Source organism: Pteropus alecto, unplaced genomic scaffold, assembly GCF_000325575.1.
Source record: "Pteropus alecto unplaced genomic scaffold, ASM32557v1 scaffold164, whole genome shotgun sequence".
In the NCBI taxonomy this organism is placed as follows: Eukaryota; Metazoa; Chordata; class Mammalia; order Chiroptera; family Pteropodidae; genus Pteropus; species Pteropus alecto.
In genome coordinates, this window is record NW_006439568.1 from 26804318 (window position 1) to 26825277 (window position 20960).

At 32.6% G+C, this 20960-nt stretch overlaps 1 protein-coding gene and 1 pseudogene across 1 annotated transcript in view; one reads left to right on the forward strand and one right to left on the reverse strand.

Annotated features, from left to right (window-relative positions):
• SLC26A7 (solute carrier family 26 member 7) overlaps positions 1 to 20960 on the forward strand; it is a 129423-nt gene that overhangs the window by 29721 nt on the left and 78742 nt on the right. Inside the window, exon 5 of the mRNA XM_006916681.2 lies at positions 16201 to 16365. Within this exon, the coding sequence (XP_006916743.1) occupies positions 16201 to 16365 (165 nt within the window). The remainder of the gene's footprint in view (positions 1 to 16200; positions 16366 to 20960) is intronic.
• LOC112483728 lies at positions 1544 to 1635 on the reverse strand (annotated as a pseudogene).

The window sequence follows — 20960 nt, forward strand, 5'->3', positions numbered from 1 at the left end:
AATAAGATAAAATGGATTTAGGAAAATCTCATATTTCAATGATCACCCTTAATGTAAATAGACTGATCACCAATAAAAAAGCACAGAGTAGTAGATTGGATCAAAACACAAAACCCAACCACAATGCTGCCTTCAAGAGACACATCTCAGCTGCAAGGGCAAATATAGATTTAAAGTGAAAGGATAGAAAACAACAATTCAGGCAAATGGCATCCAGAGAAAGGCAGGTATAACCATACTAATATCTGACGAAATAGACTTCAAGATAAAAAAGGTAAAGAGAGACAATGATGGACACTTCATAATGATAAAGGGAAACATCCAGCAAGAAGATCTAACACTTATCAATATCTATGCTCCCAACCAGAGAGCACCAAAATATATAAAACTACTAACAGAACTAAAGGGAGAGACTGACAAAAACATAATTTAGTAAGGGACCTAAATACTCCACTGTCAGCTATGGACAGATCATCCAAACAGAAAATCAATAAGGAAATAACATCCTTAAATGACACATTAGACCAACTGGACACAATTGACATTTACAGAGCCTTTCATCCAAAAACAAATGCTTATACATTCTTCTCTAGTGCACATGGAACATTCTCAAGGATTGACCACATTCTAGGACACAGAGATAGCCTCAACAAATATAAGAGGGTTAAAATCATACCAACTATAATCTCTGATCATAATACTTTGAAACTAGAGATCAACTGCAGAAAGAAATCAGGAAGAACCACAAATGCATAGAGATTAAACAAAATGCTACTGAAGAATAACTGGATCAGAGAAGAAATAAAAAGAGAGATCAAGAGATACATAGAAATTAATGACAATGACAGTACAACATACTAAACTTTTGAGACATGGCAAAAGCGGTCATAAGAGGAAAGTTCATATCATTACAGGCCTATCTCCAAAAACAAGAAAGAGCCCAAATAGATAAACGTGACTCTCTATATAGAAAATCCTAAAGACTCCACAAGAACACTACTAGAAACAATTAGCAAATACAATAACGTTTCTGGATGCAAAATCAACATTCAAAAATCCATAGCGTTCCTATACTCTAATAATGAAGCGCTAGAAAAAGAAGTGGAAAAAAATTATTCCTATTGCAATTGAACAAAAAGAATAAAATACTTAGGAATAAATCTAACAAAACAAGTGAAGGACCTATATAATTAAAGCTATAAGACCTTATTGAAAGAAATTGAAGAAGATACAAAGATATGGAAAGATATTTCGTGTTCTTGGATCGGACAAATTAACATAGTTAAAACGACCTTACTACCTAAAGCATTATACAGATTTAATGCAATCCTTATCGAAATGACATCGGCAGTTTTTAAAGAAATAGAACAAAAAATCATCACATATGTATGGAAGCACAAAAGACCCCAAATTGCCAAAGCCATCCTGAGAAAAAATTATGAGGCTGGAGGCATCACTCTGCCCGACTTCAAATTATACTACAAAGTCACAATAATCAAAACGGCATGGTATTAGCAGCAAAACATACACATGGACCACTGGAACAGAATCGAGAGTCCAGAAGCAAACTTATATCTATTAAACTGATAAGAACAGATACTACACTTGGTCTTAGTCAAAATACTGAGAAGTGATTAAACCCATATTTATATGGGCAAATTATTTTTGAAAAAAAAAATACAGTGGGGAAAGGAAAGCCTTGTCACTGCAAAGCAATGAAACTAGACTGCTGTCTATCACTACACACCAAAATTAACTCCAAATGGATTAAGGACCTGAATTGAAGACGTGAAACAATAAAATGCATAGAAGAAAACATAGGAATTAAACTCAAGGACCTTGGACTTAATCAAGATTTTGTGAATTTGATCTCAAAGGCAAAGGATGTAAAAGCAAAAATAAATGAATGGGACTATGTCAAACTGAAAAGCTTCTGCTCAGCAGTAGAATCTGTCAACAAGGTAAAGAGACAACCATCCAAATGGGAAAATATATTTTCAAGCAATGCCTGCAATAAGGGCCTAATATCCAAAGTATACAAAGAACTCAATAACAATAAAAAAATAAATGAACCAATCAGAAAGTGGGCTGACACGTCTCCGTAGAGGACATGCAAATGGCCAACAAATTTATAAAAAAGATATAAATATATAAATATATAAAGATTCTCAACATCACTAGCTATTAGGGAAATGCAAATCAAAACCACAATGAAATACTATCTCACACCTGTTAGAATGGCTATAATCAACAGGACGAGTAATAACAAATGTTGGAGAGGACGTAAAGAAATAGGAACCTGCATACACTACTGGTGGGACTGCAAATTGTTATGGCCACTATGGAAAGTGGTATGGAAGTGCCTCAAAAAACTAAGAATTGATCTACTATATGATCCAGCAATCATTCTCTTGGGTATTTACCCCAAAGACTTGAAACTCATATTCAAAAGATATAGCACACCGATGTTCATAGCAGCATTATTCACAGTGGCCAGAACATGGAAGCAACTGAAATGTCCTATGATAGATGATTGGATAAAGAAGCTGTAGTACATATATACAATGGAATATTACTCAGCCATAAGAGGTGATGAAATACTGCCATTTGCAACAACAAGGATGGACTTTGAAATAATCATACTAAGCAAAATAAACCAGGCAGAAAAGGTTTAAAATCAAATGATATTACTTATATGTGGGATATAAACCTAAAAGCAACAAATGAACAAGACAAACAAACAGAGACTCACGGACATGGATAATGGACTAGTGGTTACCACGGGGGAGGTGGAAGGGGGAAGGGAGAAAAAAGTAAAATAATAAAATGTTAAAAATTAAAAATAAAATAAAATAAATAAAAAAATAAAATAATAAGATAAACATGTACAAATTAAAATGAAATGTTATTTTTAACTAAAATTAACAAATTAACAAATTAAAATTAGAAGACAAATATCAAACTAGGAAAAATAAATATATGATATATATGATCGACAAAGTTACTGCCCTTAAAATACAGAGAAGAGTTCTTAAAAATCAGTTAAAAAATTCTCCCTCTTCTTCTTTCTCTTCCTCTACTTCTTTTCTTTCTTTTTCCTTTCTTTACCCCTCCCTAAAAAAAAAAAATGGGCAGAGGACCTAAACAAACACTTCTCCCAAGAAGACATACAGATGGCCAAGAGACATATGAGAAGATGCTCAGCTTTACTAGCTATTAGGGATATGCAAATCCAAACCACAATGAGATACCGCCTCACACCTGTCAAAATGGCTATCATCAATAGGATAAGTAATAAGTGTTGGAGAGGTTACGGGGAAAAAGAAATCTTCATACACTGCTGGTGGGAATGTAAATTGGTGCCGTCACTATGGAAAACACTATGGAGTTTCCTCATAAAAAATTAAGATTAGAATCACTATATGACCCAACAATCCGTCTTCTGGGTATCTAAACCCCAAAATATGAAAACACATATCTGTAAAGACAGATGTAATCATTATTTACGGTGGCCAAGACAGGGAAACAACCAAAGTGCCCTTCGATAGATGATTGTATAAAAATGTGGTACATATATACAATGGATATTTCTCAGCCACAAGAAAAGATGAAATATTGCCATTTGGGACAATGTGGAAGGATTTGAGATCACCATGTGAAGCAAAATAAGTCAGAAAAGTTGAGAACCATGTGATTTCACTCATATGTGGGATATAAAACTGAAAGCAACAAATGAACAAGACAAACAAACAAAAACTTGTAGACATAGAAAAGAGTTTAGTGGTTACCAGAGGGAAGAGTGTGGAAAGAGGTAGATAAAAGTAAAGGAGGTTAAATATATGGTGATGGAAGGAAATTCAACATTGGATGGTGAATACACAATGCAATATTCATGTGATGTATTATTGAATTGCACACTTAAAACCTATATAATATTATTAGCCAATGTCACCCCAATAAATTTAACCTAAAAATTCTTATTTTGTTTTGGAAATTTATTTTTTTGCCTTTTTTCAACTTTCTGTACATCTATAATATTTTGATTTTTTTCTACACAAGACATTACTTAGAGTACAAGTTTCTTGAAGTTAATTATAGTACTTGATCCATTTCAAAGTTTTTATTACTTACCATCGCATTCTACAAATGGTAGATTCTCATAAAAGTTGTTGCATTAAAAAATGAACTATTAATTCAGAAATCTGAAAATCAAGAAATAGCAGACATCATGCCAAGTAATAATTTTGTGATTTTTACAAAATTAATTGTTTAACATTTGTCGATTTTAATTATTGCTATAATAATTTTATTACTGTAATAAGAGGTAACTATAAAAAAGGTACACTCAAAGAACTGTCAGACTTCCCCCCCCGCCCACACACACATTTTTCCATTCTTCCTGCTCTATTCTTATTCGTCTCCTGGAAGTAACTTGTCTCATTTATTTCTGGTTTATACTTCTTTTTTTTTTTTCTGTAAAATGATAAGTCACCTGTACATTTTCTTCTTTGCTCTTCTTTCTTACATTTTTGTATTTTCTTTTCTTCACTTAACAGTACATCCTGGAAAGCATTCCAAGTCAGCTCATAAAAATAGCCCTCATACCTTTTTACTGTTGTCAGATTTTTAAATTTTAGCCAGTCAAGTAGGTGAGAAATTCATATTCAAGGGTAATTTATGAATGAAGTTCAATATCTTTTCATATGTTTCAGACAATTTTGTATCAATTTTATAAATTATTTGTTTATATATTTTACCCATTTATCTATAGGAGTTTTTGTTTTTTTTTTCCCTTTAAATTTTAAGTTTTAATGTATTATAGATATTAGCCCTTTATTTGTGATATATGTTGCAAACCTTTTCTTCTAATTTGGCAGTTCTTTGACTTTATTTTATCATAAAAATTTTAGAAAAATTATGCACTCAAATTTATGAATTGTTTCTTTGATTGCCCCTGGATTTTGCGTCAGCATAGAAAACGTTTTCTACACTGAGTTTTTAAAGGAATTTACCATTTACCATATTTTTCTACTTAAATTTATAAGATTATTTATTATATCTATTTTTTTCTTTTAGTTTCTATATAAGTGTAGATTTTATTCTTATGTATGTTGTGAGATATGGATCTAGTTTTATGTTTTTTCCAAGTGGCTGCCCAGTTGTGCGAGCAGCATTTATTTAAAAGCCTATCTTTTCTTCCGTGATTGAAGATGCTATCTTTGTTATTTCCATATTTATTTACATTTATCCCAGGATTTTCTATTCTATTCTGCTAGTTCATATATCTATTCTTGTGGTAGTAGCACCTGTTTTAACTATAGTATGGCTTATAGTAGAAACTTATAATATGGTTTAATATCTGGTAGGACTAGTCCACTTTTGTAGTTTTTATTTCTTAGTGTGTTCCTTACTAGTTCCACATGTTTGTTTTTCCTTATGAACTTCATCAGCAACTTGTTTGGTTGATAAAAAAAAATGATATTTTTAACAGGATTGTGTTAAATTAAAATCTTTATGATGTAGAGTTTTCTGATGCAAGAACAGGGATGCCTTTTCTTTCATTCAAATCTAATTCTATGTCTTTCAGGAATATTTCTTCTTATAGGATTTCCTCTTTTTTTCAAACTTCTTTGTAAGTATTTAATCATCGTTGTTGCTATTGTAAATGGGGATTTCTTTACCAGTATGTCCTCTAGCTGATTATCGTTTGTATCTATGAAAACTATTGATTTTTGTGTGTTAATTATATATCCTGATACCTTGAGTTCACTATTTAAATTAGTTTTACTGTTCATTGATTCTCTAGTATTTTCTAGAGATGTTTTTAATTCTTTACAAATTAATATCTTATGATATTTCTTATCCAATTACATTAGGTGATACTTCTATTATAATGTTAATAATAGTGGAAACAGTGAGCATTCTTGCCTCTTCTTGAATTTACTCAAAATGCCATTAGTCTCCATGAAGATGCTAGCCTTAAGAATGAAGTGTATATATTTTAACAGATTAAGAAATTATTATTTTATATTTCTGTGTTTTTAGTAGAATGTAGAAAAAGTATTGAATATTGTCTGGGCTTTTTTTAACATGCATAGAGATAATCATATGATTTTTTCTCTTAAATATATTATATAGTATATTATATTATTAAATTTTCTAATATTCATCCAACTTTAAATTGCTCAAATAAGTACCACTTGGTCATGATGTTTTTTATTTTTAATACAGTTGAAATTCTGTTTATTAATTTTTTACTTAGTACTTTTTTATTATTTAGTAGTTTTGTATCATTTTTCTTTGGTGGTGTTTTCTTATATGTGCTGTCTTTTTTAGATCTAATTATCAGTGTTTTACCTTCTTAATCCTCTTTTGCAACACTCTTAAGCAATGTATAGTACTTTTGGAGCAACTAGTGTTTGAAAGACATGTAGAATAAACCTCCTTTAAAGGCTCTCCCACTGAAATTGTAGGTTCTCTGCACTCTTTTGGGGGGTAAATTCTTGAAAATCTCTCTATTTCTTTTATAAATATTGGTCAGTTTAAAGTCTGAATGTCCTAGACAATTATTCTTTGTATCTAGTTTTTCAAATTTATTTGTATGTAAGATTTTAAAGTACTGTCTTTTATTTTTAATCAATTTCTTATTTTAATGTTTTACTCTTTGCCATTTTCTATTTTTGTATATATTTTTTCTTTTTCCTTGGTCAGATTAACTGGTAGTTTGTCTATTTTGTTAATTTTTTTTTAAAATGTCAAGATTTGAAATAGTAGGTCTACTTTTTTATATTCCTACTTCTGTTTTTATCTTTATTATTCCTTTCTTGGCTATTTTTTTTTTTTTTTTAGTTTCTTTGCTCTTTTTTTAGCTTTTGAACTGGAATTTTCAATACATTATAACTTTTTCATTTTTATTGATAAAAACATTTAGTGCTATGAATTTTTCTATGCTCATTGTTTGAAATGCTTTCTATAGATTTTGATAGTGTTTCACTATAAGGTAGTGTTTCACTGTTTTTCAGAAATTTTGTGATTTCTGTTTGTATTTGTTTCTTTGCTCTTTTTTTAGCTTTTGAACTGGAATTTTCAATACATTATAACTTTTTCATTTTTATTGATAAAAACATTTAGTGCTATGAATTTTTCTATGCTCATTGTTTGAAATGCTTTCTATAGATTTTGATAGTGTTTCACTATAAGGTAGTGTTTCACTGTTTTTCAGAAATTTTGTGATTTCTGTTTGTATTTCCCCTTTCACCCAATTGTTTAGAAAAAGGGCTTTAAATTTCCAAATGAATAGATCTTTTTTGCTTTTCAATTTTGTTAATAATTGCTAGTGTTATTGCATTGTGACAAGTAAGTACTTTTCTACATTGTCTAATTTACTAATGTTTTCCTGTGACCTAATATATGGGCAAGCATGGGGAGACCCACCTGGGTGTGTTTAGAGCCTTGTGTTACCGTACTGGTGCATTCTGAAAACGCAGTCTTATATCTGCAAGTAGATAGAAACCAAATGCAGATCTAAATAGGGGATTCTCTGATATCTTTAAACATGGTTATGAGTGATTCCCCTCACTTTCTTGAATAAAATATTGCTCCTGCACAGGATTTCTCAATCTGCCGAGAAATATTTTCTACATATTTACTTTCCTTTCTGGGTTGTGAGTCTCAGTATGACAGAGACTATTTATTTCTATAATTTCAGCAGCTGGTATTTAAGAAATGTGAGTTTGATGATTTGAATAGGAAAAAAGTCAATTAAATGTTTTGGTATCACTTTATTAAAGAATTAAATTTAAATTGAGATTGTTTTTACCCTTTCTAAATTATCATTTTCTCTTTCTATCCCCTACTAGAATAGAGAATATGTCTGTATCTGTTTAAATTGTAGCACAGTTCTTAATGAAAAAAGAGTAAGAAAATACATTATAATCTTACAATTTGTCATGTATTTTGTCACATCTGTCCAGTGCAAACATGGAGACCTAGTCAATGAAATCTCCCACCTCTTTCCAAAACTGTCCTCGAGCCCTCACCTGATGAAAAATCAAAATACAATCACTCCTGCCACTCTTTACTCCTCTAAAGCTTAATAATATCGTGCTCCAATCATCTCATTTTACAACTTTGTTTTCTTTATCTGAGACAGAAAGGAAGGCAGGAGAATCAAATCATTGTCTACTCCTGGCAGTTTTGTTCCCAAGGCTTCTTGCATGAGAGGTTATTTATTTCTTTTCTACGAAAGCCAGAGAACTGAAAAGATTATGGTGTCCCCTTCAACCATGTAATTACAAATAAAAATAGTTCTTAAGTCCAGTGAATTTATGATATACTCCTCAATAGAAAAAAAAAGTCAAAAAGAATATAAATTGTGTTTGTTTCCTAAGCATATGACCAGTTTGCCTACTGCATAATCCAACACTTGGCTCATCTCTGTGTCTCCAACCCTGATGTTTCTGGTTTAAGGGCTTATTCCTTTAGCTACTCCTCTTATACTACTTTTTAAAATGGTGAGTTGTTCCACATTCTATCATCACATTAATCCTACCAAAACACAGCTATGATTTATGAGCCAGTGTGCAGCATACTTCTTGATAAAATTAAGTGTTTAATAAATGCATGTAAGAGTGATGTCACTGCTGCAAAACCCCCTTTTTACTTTTTACTACTTTTACTCCATATTCTGATTTCAAAATGTTTTGCTTATTTTCTATTACAATTTTCTGGCTACTTGTGCTCCTTTTAAACTAGCAACCCTGTGTTCTTTGAACATGTCCTTTGCTGTCCTGCTTTATGCTTATAATCTTTCCTCTTTCTAGAATGCTTTCTAATAATTTCACTCTCTTAGATTCCTCTTTAAGTGTCAAGGCACAATTTTACTCTTATTCAGTAGTGTTCCCTTCTCTCATTGAAAAATAATGATATATTTTCTTTTCCTCTCTTTTATATGTGTGCATACTTGTCTTGTTATGGTTATTTGCATACACGTCATATCTCTGAAACCCAACTCTCTGGAGCTCCTTATAGAGAGCCCTTCTTTTCCTCTGTGCCCATGTAGGCAGAACTCAGGAACTTCTCATGTACAGCACACATAATGGGAAAAAAGTAGCCTTACCTGAAGATTCTATGGGAGTATGGGAGATGTAAAGGAGAATTTCTTTCCTTCCTTCCTTCCTTCCTTCCTTCCTTCCTTCCTTCCGTCCTTCCTTCCTTCCTTCCTTCTTTTTTCTACACACATTTTTGTTTTATAATAATTTTAGATTTGCAATAAAGTTGCAAAGATAGCACACAGAGTTGTCACACACATCCCCCGCATCTCCAGTTTTCCCTATTATTAATATCATACATTAGTATGATACATTAGCTACAATTAATGAGCCAGATAGATATATTGTTATTAATTAAGTTCATATGCTGTATTCAGATTTTCTTAATTTTTACCTAATGTTCTTTTTCTGTTTCAGGATCACATCCTGTAAACCACATTACATTTCTTTTTTTTTTTTTTGGCCTGTCTCCCTTTGAACTGCTCTTAAGTGTGAAATTTTCTAAAACTTTTCTTATTTTTGATGATCTTGACAGTTTTGAGGACCATTGATCTGGTATTCTGTTGAATGTCCTTCAGTTGGAATCTGTCTCATTTTTTTTTTTTTTCATGATTAGACTGGGGTTATGGATTTTTAGGTGGGAGACTAGAATGGTAGAGTGGCATTCTCATCACATCATATTAAGAGTATAGACTATCAACATAACTTACCACTGTTATCCTTGATCACCTGGCTGGACTAGTGTTTATCAGGTTTCTCTAATGTGAAGTTACTCTATTTCCTCCCACCCCCCTTTTTTAATACTGTATTCTTTAGTAAAAGAATATGCACCGCCTACACTTAAGAGGTGGGAGTTATGTTAATTGAGTAGTTAAGAAAAGCAGTGGGGAGTATCTACTAAATTATTGGAATTCTATACAGGATTTTCCAAACTTTGATTTTTAAAAATTTAATTAATCATTTATATCAGTATGAACCCTAGGGTATTTATTTTATCCTTGGTGTTATAATATAATAGTACTTTATTAATGTTGTTTCTCAAATTTTTCTAGCTTTGGCCATTGAGAGCTCTTTCAGTTGGCCCCTGTGTCCCTCCTTAACATACTCCCATTTGTTTGTTCGTTTTTGAAGCATTTCCTTTCTTAATGGCATTACAAGATGACCCAGGCTTATAGTGTATATTTCCTGCCCCAGACCTAGAGTCAGTTTTTCCCAGTTCCTCTTATTGGAGAATGGTATTAGAAATCAAGGTCTGGGCACCAGGTGTTATCATTAATGCTGGGGTGTTGTTGCTTCTAGTCAATTTCAACTGATGGAGCAAGGGAATATATGTGCGTATATTAACCCATGTGTGTAAACATGATGCAGGATAGGGTAAATTCCCCCAAGTAGGGGAACTCAAGCCCTGCACAAAGAGTTCTTGGCTTAGCATAAGAAAGAATTCAAACACACTTCAAAATTAGAGTCAAAAGGAATGTTTATTAGAGAAAGGGAAAAGCAAAGACAAATAAAGACAAAAAGCCAAAAAAAAAAAAAAAAACTAAAATAAGAAAAAAGGCCAACACAAGGAAAAAAGCTCTGAGTGTTGGGGAATCCATTTTATACATCATTCTTAGTTTTATTCACAGGAATTACAGTGAAAAACGATGAGTGTGTAGCAAGAAAAGGTAAGAATATGTAGCATGAAAGGTCTGCTGGCAATTCCTAGCCTTTGAATCATAGGTTTCCCATGATTTTATCTATAAGGAATGAATTATTTTATTTTGTGTAGGGCACCATTTAAAGACTGTGTTTTTCCTTCACAGTGTGGGGAAAGGTTTGTTAGCAATCCCAGCAGAAGTTTTCCTTTGTTCTGCAGGTTTCCTCGTGGTCTGGCTATAGGGCTGATGAGCATATTGGAGTCTCTGAATATAGATTGATTTAACATTTTAGTTCTCTTGCCTCCACTCTACATTAAACATATCTATATAGATTTCTATATGTATCTATCTTCATCTATATTAAGCTAAACGTGAGTTTCTACTGATGTCTCTAACTCTAATCCATTACCGTATGGATCATTCTAGCCTTCTCCCCTTGCTTGTTTGTAACCTACCAATATTGGAGAGTCTGTAACTTCGTCAATAGTGAGAAACCTCGCTCCCACCATCCATCATCCATTTACTTAATTTTTCAATTTCAGTGTATATGTATAGTGGTTTCATAATTGTTAACTGCTACCTCCATGGGAAATAACTTTATCAACTAGTGTACAATATTTCTTTAGTTTTACAGACTTACTTCCAAAATTATTTATATTGGCACATTTTTTGCCACCCAGGTTGCTTCATACATTTAGCCAGTCTGAAAAATCTATGTATTACATGATTTTATTTAAATGAAACTCTGGAACAGGCAAAACTTACAGAGAGAGTAAACACAACTCTTGTTGTCAGATTCACTGTCACATTCTGCATTTCATTTAGGATCTCCTGACATTCAATTTTTTTTTTAGTTCACTTATATTAAGGTTTACTCTTGTGTTGTAAAGATCTTTGAGTTTTGGCAAATGTACAGTATCCTGTAACCACTATTACAGTGTCATAGAGAATAGTTTTGCCATCCTAAAAATTTCCTATGTTTCACCTATGACTCATTCTCTCACTCCCAAGCCCCTGGCAACTGCTGTTCTCCTTACTAACTATAATTTTGTCTATAGAATGGAATCCTGCAGTATGTAGCATTTTCAGATTCATCCATGTCTTTGCATGGCTTGATAGCTCATTCCTTTTTATCATTGAATAATATGGAAGAGGTTTTTATATTCTGAATTCCATGGCAGGTAACTTCATAGGTTTCCATTAGACATTTTTTTCCTCCCAAGTCCTCTGGTAATACAGAAGCTTTTCTGGCATATCCTTATGTAGCACTCAGTTGTTCTCCTATTGTTATAAACAATTTAACTCTCTTCCTCAACCCTGAATACCCTCCTCAGCAAACAAAACGGGGCTCTTAGCATTTTAGCCCTTACCCAAACAGCTTCTCCTTCCTAGTGCCACCTACATTGTAGTTCTTAATGCCCCTGTCAACATTCCTTCCTCCTAACATCATCATTACAACTTTCTTTATACAATCTTTTGAACCATTCTGTATTTTGCAACAACGCTCTCCCTAGCCCGTAGGAGATAGTCAATAAATACTCATTGAATGAATAAATAAATAATTTGGTATAATGTAAGAGCTAGACTGCAGATAAACTGACAAAACCCCAAATGAATGCTGTATTCCATCCACTTAGGTAGTATAGTTTTTTTGCTATGCACTTTTTCTTTTTTCACTATTTGAAGTTCATTTCTAAAAGTAGCCTGAAATCTGAAACATATTCTATTTATAAAGCTCACTTAGTGTTTATAGAAGTGTATTGGTGAACCTTAACAATGTCTGCCTGATTTTTAGCATTAGCCAAGAACATCAGCATTACTACTGTCAATGTAAAAAATGTTCAAACCTATAGAGAATGTTAATGAGTTTATTTGAGCAAAGCTGACGACAGTTGCCAGGAAGCAAAATCTCAGTGGATTAAGAAACTGTTCTGGATAATGGCAGTTTTGCAGCTTATTTTATACATTGGAATCAAAGGAGGAGACATAAGGAGGGTTATGTGAAATCAACTGGTAGCAGATTAGGGAGGCAGGAGAAAGCAAAGTGAAGAAATATCTGGGATTAGATGAAAAGTAAAATGAAGGGAGGGACATACACTTCTTTTACACTGGTGGGTACAGGAGAGTTAATAATTAACATTTACAACACATAGAGATGGTATGTGGGGGATAAGATAACCATGAGGGATTCTGTGGTCTCTTGCTCCGGTGCAGTGGGTTGTTCCCTGAGGAGTCTGGAAAAAAGACATTCCAACAGTATGTTATCTTAGATACAAAAAGAGAATAGACAGGCTTACCTAAGGTAAAAATTGACCTTTGCCAAGAGGGCTACAGGTCCAGGATGTGACTACCCACCACGATCTGCTTTTAGAAACTTTTATGTTCTGACCAACCTATGTGGTTACTTTCAGTTTCTGAGTTTGTAGGACTCCCCATGCTTGCCTTCGCTGAGCTTGTCAGGTTTATGTGGCCTTTTTTTCATCCACACTACAAACTATAAATTTTTTCATCCACACTACAAACTACAAATTTCTCATAAAATTGCATGGCCAAATTTGGGGAGTTGGCTAGCCAGATCAGAATTATTATCATCATTATTATTAGTAAAATGAGTTTATGTGGCTGTTTATTAAGTCATTAACTTAAAAGAATCCTTAACATTGGTCTAAAATTTAAATACTGAGCCTCCAAGCAAAATATTCTAGAAGGACCTCTATTTCACATATTTAAGTTTCAAGATAAACTTGGAAACCACAGTTCTATCTGTTGGCCCCTCTTACAAAGCCTGTATTGCATAGGTATTTTCTTCCTTTAAGCTATGTTTATTAGCCTCTGTATATTAAATCCCTAATTTTGATGTGGATAAAATGTTGAACTTTAGGTGGTGGGGAAAGAAGATTTCTTTAATTTCTGCTCCTCCTTTTTCTCCTTCTCCTTCTTTTTCCTTTTTTTTCCTCTTTTCTTCCTCTTTCTCTTTCCTCTTCTTAAAATATTTGCCATTGTCTTACGTTGTGGAAAATGCCATCATCCAGAAGAGAGTAATTTCACTTCAGTTAAATCTCACATGTTTACAACCATCCTTCACATGTCTTTGTATTAGAAATAAGGTCTTAAGGGGTTTCTTGATCTTTCAGAGTCAGAATTCCCTATTTTATGGATTAGTCCCTTGCTGGAACGATTATTTTTAAAGCATAAAAATGTGTACAAGTAGAATATTACAAAAACACTTAAAGTCTGGATAAGTTTTAAAAGAGGGTACATCATCTTTTCTGGTTTCTGTTGCAAGGTAGATATCCATATTCTCAACATTTGAAATAGTCAAACTCTTTTGTATCTTGTACTTTTCCTGGTCCCTTCCATTTGTAACATTCAGGTTGTGGAGATGACATAAAGCTGCTATTAGAAGATAATGGTTAGCTGAAAGTGTTGGTTACTCACTTCAGGTTAGGTGAACTTTGTTTCTCAGGCATGACAAATCATTAACCCCTCTACGTAAGTGCTAGAATTTAGGAAACAAAAGCAGAAGGTAAAATGGTGATGGTCTATACAAGACTCCCAAAAGTTTGCTTTTCAAAATAAATAAAGATAAGATTTCTTGGCATACAGATAAGAACTTTCCAACATTCCGTGTATGCATAAAATTCTTTTTAAGAAACAGGTTTCACAGCTCAAAGATTTGGATTGTTTGTATGCTGTATTTAGCTGAAATTAAATTCCACCTCTCTGGTATTCATCTTACCTCAGTAACATGCTAATTTCATCCTCATAGTCAGTAAGAATTAATGTATAAATTGACATGAACTTACAAATAGAGATACGGTTGGGAAAAATTGGTTCAATGTTTTTCAATGTTAAGGATGAAAATCAACAGACTATATGAATCAAGAGTTGCCAAGAAGATCAGTGTTTTCCATTTGTATCTATACCATTTGTTTGGGCATTTCTCTCAGGACATTTCTACTTTGACAAACCAACACAGTTTTTGAAAAAAATGCTAGTAACAGAAGTTGCTGCTTTGGCTGCCTATGCTAACAGAAACAGATTGCCTGATTTCTCCATTGGCAATCCACATTATTTCCTTTATTACATACTGAATAAAAGGAGGCTACTAAATTGCAAACTATTCAAATCCATTTCTTTCTGCACTGATGAATCTTTCAAGTTTTCCAGAATTGGAAAATGTGGTACGGCCTTTTCTACATTTTCAAAGCTGGTGGTTGTTTTTTCATACTGGGTAAATATTTATGACTCCTCATGATGTTCTTAGTGCATCACATATGTTGCACATTTTACAAGTTTCAATGCTCTTTCATATATTATTTCACATTTAATTTACAACAGTTCTGTAAGATAGCATGAACATCACTAATGATTTGTAGATGATGATGAGGCTCAGAAAATTTCAATAAGTTTTCTGTAGTCACAAAGCTAGATGTGTTGGAGTCAGGATCGGAACTTAAGTTTTCAGATTTGAACCCAGGCTACTTCATTCTAATATGAATTCAGAGCATTATTACTTGTGGTAAAGGAACAATGCATATCATAGAAATTATATATTTTGCAATTTAGGCTGTGATGGTACTAGATAGCACTTTCGCTTTTCATTTTTATCATTGTGACCTCTTGATAAGAGGAAATCTCATTGCTATTCTTTACTCTGATTTCCTTAATAATCTTATTTTCCAACAAGAATTTTAAGACTTAACTTAAATATTGTAATTAATGCATTGAGAGAATATATAAACATGAGCCATTTTATGTCCTTTTTCCAGTGTGGATATTCATGAATGTAATTTAATGTTAATTTCAAAATATTAAATTTTATTTTTTGCAGTTCCTATGACTGAATTTACAGTCATAACAAGGAAATGTTTAAATTTTCTACTGATTCTTGTGTTTCTTAAGACATATCCTTTTAACCTATCTTCGTCTTTTGCTCTTCTCAGTATACAAATAAGTCTTAATATCATCTTATTAATATCGGCCCGTTAGAGCTACTTGACAGAATCTTTAGTCAAAACAGTATGTTTCCTCTTCTCAAAACCTGGGAGAAACTCAAAAAAGCTTTTTATTCTCAATGTTTTTGAGGTTTTAAGCTTAGTAGGTGTAAAGTAGTAAATCATGTCCTTTTGATATTTTTAAAATTACGGATATGATAATGCAAATTTGATTTTTTTCCACAGAGCCCAATATATTAACTGATTTAAGCATATTTCCACCCACCCCCCTTTTTTGGTAACATGTATGATTAGGAAAAGAAAAAAAAAGTTAATATTTAGGAAAAAATTACATGTTAATTTTAATTAAAGCACTTATATTATATCTAATAACAACTAGAGTCTTGAAACCTGGTGATATTCTCAAGAAAACTCAAGATATTAAATATGTAAAATTTTAGAAACCCATTTCACATCAGTTCTCTATGTCTGTGTGAAATGAAAGATGAAAATGGGTCGGATATTAATCCCACTAGGAACTTTTGGAAATTTTATTTTCCTTTGTCCTCTTAGGTGGCTATCTTTGTGCTACAACTGGGCAGTGCTACATTTCTGCTTACGGAGCCTGTGATCAGTGCGATGACAACTGGGGCTGCCACACATGTCATGACTTCACAAGTCAAGTGTCTCTTGGGAATGAAAATGCCCTATATATCTGGATCATTTGGATTCTTTTATGTAAGTTTTCCGTATGTCTTTGTTCATATATTTTGGGTGTGTATTTCACAAAGTAAAATTTGGCTAATTATAATACTGAGATATTTCTATATTAAAGGAACTTGGGTTTAAATATAATTTCTTAGAATATTTAAAATGTGGTTTAGGATATTAAAATAGTTTAATGAGCAATATCTATTATTTTGTAAGTAATTCTTTATAAAAATTGAATATGATATTAATTTGGGCATGCTTAGAAAAAAATAATTTGAATTTTTTTGTGAGCCAGATACATTGCCAACTTCTAATGGAAGCCATTTTCTGTGATTGTGGCTGAGTTTAACAACCATGCACTTGACCACATCCTTTCAATATTGTGAACCCTGGTATGGATCAAAATTGGTGTCTGGAGCCCCAATAGAAATCAGTTATTAAAAGCCACTTGAACCTGAGAGAGGAACATGTGACTAGTTTCAACATATTATCCTCATAATAGTCTATTGTCGTTGGTCTCTTTTTGAAGCTGGCCTAAAATCTATGACTGCTCAGGAAGTCACATGTTATTGAAGCTTTATAAGAAAACTACGCCTTGTTAATTAACCAAACTTTATATTATGTAATTTTATGTTGTAGAGAAGGGAAAACATTTTTCTTCTATTCTTGTAGGTTCTCAGCTATGATCCTTGTAACAAAAAAACAGATTAACAAGAGAAAAACAAACACAAATTGAAACAGTGGTTTGTTAATGTATATATCTTATATATACTTAAGAGAAACTCAAGGATGAGTAACTCAAAGGAGGTGGCTAGAATTTGGGCTTATATAACATCTTCACCTAAAACAAAGGAAGAAGGATTTGGGATAGGTAAATTATGGAAAGGTGACCAGGAAAAGTACAGTAAACAAGGGTACGTGTGTGATGCAGATTTCAGTTGGTGCCTTCTCCACTGATGAGAGTCTCTTGTGATTTAGTGTCATCCTTTTCCTCCTAGTACTGAGGAGAGACACCTTACAGATGGATATTTGCTTTATTGATTTAAATTTTCCTAATTTATAGTCTATTTTCAAAGCTTACTTGTGTCTGCTGTTTTTCAAGACAGTATACTTAAAATAATCCTTATGTCAAACAGGAATATTTTGGGGTGGCATATTCCGATCTCCTACAATGTGATACTATACACTCCATTGCATACATAACATTTATATACAATGTATATAAATAATATTAATGTTTTATAATAAGAATATTTCTATCCTTAATTTTCTTGATTTTAATGGTTGAATATTAGCTTAATATATGGAAGTACAATAATTTGCTATCTAATGTCTGATATTGAGTTGGTTTGTGTTGTTTCACCATTATCCACAGTCCCACGAAGATCCTTGTTATTTGTATGTTATTATCTGCATCACTAATTACTTTTTTCCTTTTTTTTTATTACGGTGACATTTGTTAACAAATCCAATAAGTTTCAGGAGTATAATTCAACAGTAAAGTATACATATATACATTACATTGTGCATTGACCACCCATAGTTAGATTTCTTTCTGTCACCGCATATTTGACTCTTTTTACCCATCTACCTCTCCCATTATCCCCACCGCGCCCACCCTCGGGTAATCACTGGTCTATTGTCTATGTCCATGAGTCTGTTTATTTGTCCTCTTTGTGTGTTGCTTTTAGGATCATATTCCACATATAAGTGATCTCATGTGATTTTCAATTTTTTCTGTCTGGCTTATTTCTCTTAGCATGATTATCTCATGGTTAATCCATGTTGTCACAAATGGCACTATTTCGTCTCTTCTAATGGCTGAGTAATATTCCATTGTATATATGTACCACAACTCCTTTAGGCAATTATCTATTGTAGGACACTTCAGATGCTTCCATGTCCTGGCCACCGTGAATAATGCTGCTGTGAACACTGGTGTGCAAATGTCTTTTCAATATGGGTTTCAATATACCCACTAGAAGGATTACTGGATCATATGGTAGATCAATTCTTAGTTTTTTGAGGAACCTCCATATTGTTTTCCATAGTGGCTGTACCAATTTGCAGTCCCAACAATAATATATGAGGGTTCCTTTTTCTCCGCATCCTCTCCAATACTTGTTATTACTTATCCTGTTGATAACAGCTATTCTAATAGGTATGAGATGGTACCTTATTTTGGTTTTGTTTTGCAATTCCCTAATAGCTAGCGATCTTGAGCATCTTTTCACATGTTTGTTGGTCATTCGTATGTCTTCTAGAAGTGTCTGTTCAGGTCTTCTGATCATTTTTTAATTGGATTGCTTTTATTGTTGTAATTGTTGTTGTTATTGAATTGTATGAGTTCTTTGTATATTTTGGATATTAGGCCCTTATTGGAGGCATTGCTTGCAAATATATTTTCCCATTCGGATGATTGTCTCTTTACTTTGTTGACGGATTATTTTGCTGAGCAGGAGCTTTTCAGTTTGATGTAGTCGCATTCATTTATTTTTGCTTTTACTTTCCTTGCCTTTGAGATCAAATTCATAAACTCCTCTTTAAATCCAAGATCTATGAGTTTAGTTCCTATGTTTTCTTGTCTGCAACTTATTGTTTCAGGTCTTTCATTCAGGTCCTTAATCACTTTTGAGTTAATTTTGATGTGAGATGATAGACAACAGTCTAGTTTTATTCTTTTGCAGGTGATTTTCCAGTTTTCCCAGCACTTTTTATTGAAGAGGCTTTTTTTCTCTACTGTATGTTTTTGACTTTTTATCAAAAATTATTTGCCTGTACAAACATGGTTTTACTTCTGGACTCTCGATTCTGTTCTACTGGTCTTAGTGTCTGCTTTTCTGCCAATACCATGCCATTTGGATTACTCTCGCTTTGTAGTATAATTTGAAGTCAGACAGTGTGATGCCATTAGCCTGGTTCTTTTTTCTCAAGATGACTTTGGCAATTCAGGGTCTTTTGTGCTTCCATACAAATCTGATTTTTGTTCTATTTCTTTAAAAAATGCTGATGAGAGTTTGATGGGGATTGCATTAAATCTGTATAATGCTTTAGGTATCTTCTTCAATTTCTTTTAAGAGGGTTTTATAGTTTTCATTATATAGATCCTTCACATGTTTTGTTAAATTAATTCCTAGGTATTTTATTCTTTTTGTTGCAATCGTAAAAAGAATTATTTTTTCCACTTCTTATTTTGACACTTCATAATTAGAGTATAGGAACGCTATATTTTTGAACATTGATTTTGTATCCAAAAACTTTACTGTATTTGCTATTGTTTCTAGTAGTGTTCTTGTGATGTCTTTAGGGTTTTCTTTAGAGAGAACCATGTCATCTGCAAATAGTGACAGTTTGAATTCTTAATTTCCTATTTAGGTGCCTTTTATATTTTTCTCTTGCCTGATTGCACTTGCTAGGAACTCCAATGTTATATGAAATAAGAATAGTGATAGTGGACAGTTTTGTCTTGTTCCTGATCTTAGAGAAAATTTTTCTAGATTTTCACAATTAAGTATAACGTTGGCTGAGGGTTTGTCATATATAGCCTTTATTATGTTTAGATACCTTCCTTCTATATCAATTTTGTTAAGTGTTTTGATCATAAATGGATGCTGTATCTTGTCGAAGGTTTTTCTTCATCCATTGATATGATCATATGATTCTTATTTTTAAAATTGTCTATCACATTAATCGATTTGCGTATGTTGAAACATCCATGTGCCTCTGGGATGAAGTTCACTTGATTGTGGTGTATAATCTTTTTGATATGTTGCTGTATTCATTTCACTAGTATCTTATTTAGGAGTTTTACGTCTGTGTTCATGAGAGACAGTGACTTTTCTTTACTTTTCTTTTCTTTTTTTTTGTCCGTGTTATCTTTACCAGGTTTTGGTATCAGAATAATATTGTCCTCATAAAATGAGTTGGGAAGTATTGCCTCCTCTTTGACTTTTTGGAAGAGTTTGAGGAGAATAGGTATTAAATCTTTGAATGTTTGGTAGTATTCACTGGTGAAGCCATTGGGTCCTGGACTTTTACTTTTTAGGAGATTTTTGATAATTGTTTTAATTTCCGTACTGCTGACTGATCTATTTAGATTTTCTAGTTCTCCTTGATTTAGTCTAGGAAGGTTGTATCTTTCTAAGTACTTGTCCACTTCTTCTAGATTATTATATTTGGTGTGATGTACTTTTTCATAGCATTCTTGCATAATCCTTTGTATTTCTGCAGTGTCTGTCATAACTTCTCTTTCATCCTTGATTTGTTTATTTGTGTCCATTCGTTTTTATTTATTTATTTTCTTTAGTGAATCTAGCCAGGGTTTGTCAATTTTATTAACCTTCTCAAAGAAATAGCTCTTTGTTGCATTTATTTTTTTTATTGTTTTTGTTTGTTTGTTTGTTTTCAATTTCATTTAATCCTGCTTTAGTTTTGATCATTTCTTTCATTCTTCTGACTTTAGGCTTCATTCGTTCATCTTTTTCTAGTTTTTTAAGGTGAAGCATTAGGTCGTTTATTTGGGCTCATTCTTGTTTTTTGAAATAGGTTTGTAATGATGTGACCATTCCTCATATTACTGCTTTTACCATGTCCCAGAAGATTTGATATGTTGTACTATCATT